This window comes from Sinocyclocheilus anshuiensis, unplaced genomic scaffold (assembly GCF_001515605.1).
Source record: "Sinocyclocheilus anshuiensis isolate Anshui unplaced genomic scaffold, SAMN03320099.WGS_v1.1 scaffold366, whole genome shotgun sequence".
Lineage (NCBI taxonomy): Eukaryota > Metazoa > Chordata > Actinopteri > Cypriniformes > Cyprinidae > Sinocyclocheilus > Sinocyclocheilus anshuiensis.
Genome location: NW_015547673.1, coordinates 1208777 through 1211800, shown reverse-complemented (window position 1 = coordinate 1211800; position 3024 = coordinate 1208777). Strand labels below are relative to the sequence as shown.

Sequence of the window (3024 nt, the reverse complement as noted above, 5' to 3'; positions counted from 1 at the left end):
ATCTATCTATCTATCATCTATCTATCTATCTATCTTCTATCTATCTATCTATAATCTGACAGTATCTATCTATCTATCTATCTATAATCTCACAGTATCTCTATCTATTGCAAGAAATGCAAGGGTGTGAACTGCAAATGCAAACTTGTAATTAAAAATTTAAAAAATGGTTACTGCACCCAAAATATATGGGCAAACTTCTATATTTGAATTTTAACATGTAATTTGTCAATAACCTGTTATTATTTGAGTTGAATGATGGAAGTTTTGCGTCATGCCTATCTTGTCTACTGTGTTGGCAGTGTTTCAGTGCAGGTGTTTGTCCGATCACTCACCTTTCGGTACCGCATCCATGTCCACGACTTCTTCAACACCGTCTGCTGCTTATTCCCACGAACTCATGTGAAACAATAACTTACAACACCTTTCATATCTACTGACATTATCTATCGGGCGGAAGCGCGTCTCGAACAGGTGAATCAGCTCACGCGCGCCGCACTGAAAGCACGCGACTCCAAAGACGGAATTTAAAAGCTAGGTCCAAAGACCAAAACATTTTTCTTAAATGTATTTACACGAATAACAACACGTGGATTGTTCTATATGTAAAACTCATTAAAGAATACAAATGTCTAATGTCTCCCCGTGTGAGCGCAGGTCTCGGGTGCGGTAAACCGTGAATGCAGGATTAACTCATGTGAGCCGGTTAACGGGGATGATTGTGCTCAAACCTTTCAAAAGGGCGGTGGAGACACGAGGACATTTCTGGGCGCCTTGGAGCATGCTAACCAGATATTTCTAAAGTTACTTCAAGTAAACTATTTTTTTAATCGAAGGAAAAGAAAAACAGAATATGAAACGAAGTTAAACTTTACGAGTCACATCCCTATTATAAATTCATTTTAACGATCACAGCGCCTCTAAGCGGTAGCAGACGAAAAGACAAAGACTGCAGATACATGAAAGTGTATTTATTATAACCATTGCAATGGACGAGCACTTCCTGAAAATACAAGGCAGCTGCTGTTGTAAACATTAAATATGCAGGAAATACAAATGCCTTAATTTTTGGATGGAATGAACACTTAACAATGATCTTCAAACATATTAAATAGCCTACTTCAAATAAAGTAAGAATTAGCATAGTGCCATATTTCTCTGAATCAGCCAAATCTGTGGTCCGTTACACCTTCAAAGATATTAAGATGAATGTTCATTAGATAATTTATGTCTATGACTACAGTTCGTATCTCTCCTTAAAATAAGACCATTTTGCCCAACAATGCCAATTTGTGATGCACAATCCACATTAATGTAAACATGATTAATTTTCTTAATTTCTAAATCACTAATTTGTGTTGCAATGACAGAGAAGTCTTTACCTTGGCACTTTGTAAGAGTGAAAACAGCTTGTAAACATGGAAACAACTTGAAACATTAAATAAAACTCAAAACAATCAGTTAAAAAGAATATTTGGTCATGTAACAAACAGGCAAAGAGACATCCTTCAAACACAATTGACAAAATCAAGTACATTTAGGGATGGAATAAAGTGTAGGCACAATTAAATCCATAGAATGAAGCAAAAATGTGGATTGAATAACACTAACCTACATCCTATTTACAAGGCATTATATCGCGGCTTTTATATTTGGGCATCTATATACACACCTGATCCTGTAATCTCACTTCTTGCTTGACTTTTTGCTATCCTTCATATACTGCATCATAATTTAATCCTGTCCACTGGGCCCTTCCTGCATTTCTGAGAGACTTTAGCAATATGCCATACATGTTTTGCCAATATCTGTTTTCATACATATTTTAAGGACATGTAAGAAGCTCCAGAAGGGGTGAGCGATAGCACAGTTAGGTTATAGTTAATACAGCTATGATCCAGCCTCTTGTTCCTGTCCCAGTGCTTCCAGCAGCAGACCCATAGGAGTCCTCTTCAATCCTATACTCTCCAGCTTATTCTCCAGTTTATTCTTAAGGCTCCGGAGTCTCACTGAAGCATGGATAAGGATCACTACGAGGAGAAAAAGTCAAAAAAGGACTGTTACAGCCATTTAATACACATTGCTTAAGCTATCAGTAAGTTCATGTATACAGTACATGCAAAATATTATCAAAACAACAAAGACAAATGAGAAAGAGTACTAACTTAAAATGGGGGAGGCAATGCCAGAGAGGAAAACAGCTACCCCTCCTAAAACAGACAGAAGCAGGTAGCTGGAGCCCAAAATTGCAGCCAGGGTGAGCGATGGATGATTTCTCCGGAATCGTCGGATTACGGCCTTGTTTTCAGCCGCCCAGACAAACCCCAAGAACAGAAGGATCACAACTGTTGCCCCAAGAATCAGCTGGAGTGGTTGGAAATACCTATGACACAATAACACGCACAAATTAAAAATATAAATAAAATAAATAAACATGTAATGACACATGTAATGATAATCAGCATCATCATAAGAAAAAAAAATAACATTTACAATAATTAAAAATAATTTATATACATATATATATATATGTATATATATTGGGATGGGTGAGGAAAATCACATGTTGGTTTTACTATTTTGCAAGTTGTCTGAACAGTAACTAACTTCCCTATTTTAAAAACCAATATAAGATAACAAAATATCAAATAAAACAGAATTGCAGACATTAAGGCCAAAGTGGGTGAAGATAAAAATCTAAGGACAAAGATATACATTTCAAATACACATAATATGCAAATAAAACAAACAGTGCTTTATTTTTAGGTACGGTAGGTGTATTTAGCAGTGGCATTCAAGAAACTGAATGAACAAATATAAAAACAAAACACTAGGCCTATACTGTATACACTCCACTGTAATGTAATTATACATTGATTCTTAGTAAAGTTTTATTAAAGGGGTCATATGATGCGATTTAAAGTTTTCCTTTCTCTTTCGAGTGTTACAAGCTCTTGGTGCATAAAAAAGATCTGTAAAGTTGCAAAGACTGAAGTCTCAAATCCAAAGAGATATTCTTTATAA

General features: G+C 35.8%; 1 protein-coding gene and 1 pseudogene across 1 annotated transcript in view; both read right to left on the bottom strand.

Moving 5' to 3' along the window:
- The window catches only part of LOC107702860 (voltage-dependent L-type calcium channel subunit alpha-1F-like), a 34895-nt pseudogene extending 34226 nt beyond the window's left edge, over positions 1-669 (bottom strand).
- A 317-nt stretch (positions 670-986) lies between these two features.
- Positions 987-3024, bottom strand: part of LOC107702816 (PRA1 family protein 2-like) — a 6263-nt gene continuing 4225 nt past the window's right edge. The window contains exons 2-3 of the mRNA XM_016505235.1: positions 2166-2383; positions 987-2030 (exon numbers count right to left, since the gene is read on the bottom strand). Coding sequence (XP_016360721.1) covers positions 1891-2030; positions 2166-2383 — 358 coding nt within the window. The 3' untranslated portion in view covers positions 987-1890. The remainder of the gene's footprint in view (positions 2031-2165; positions 2384-3024) is intronic.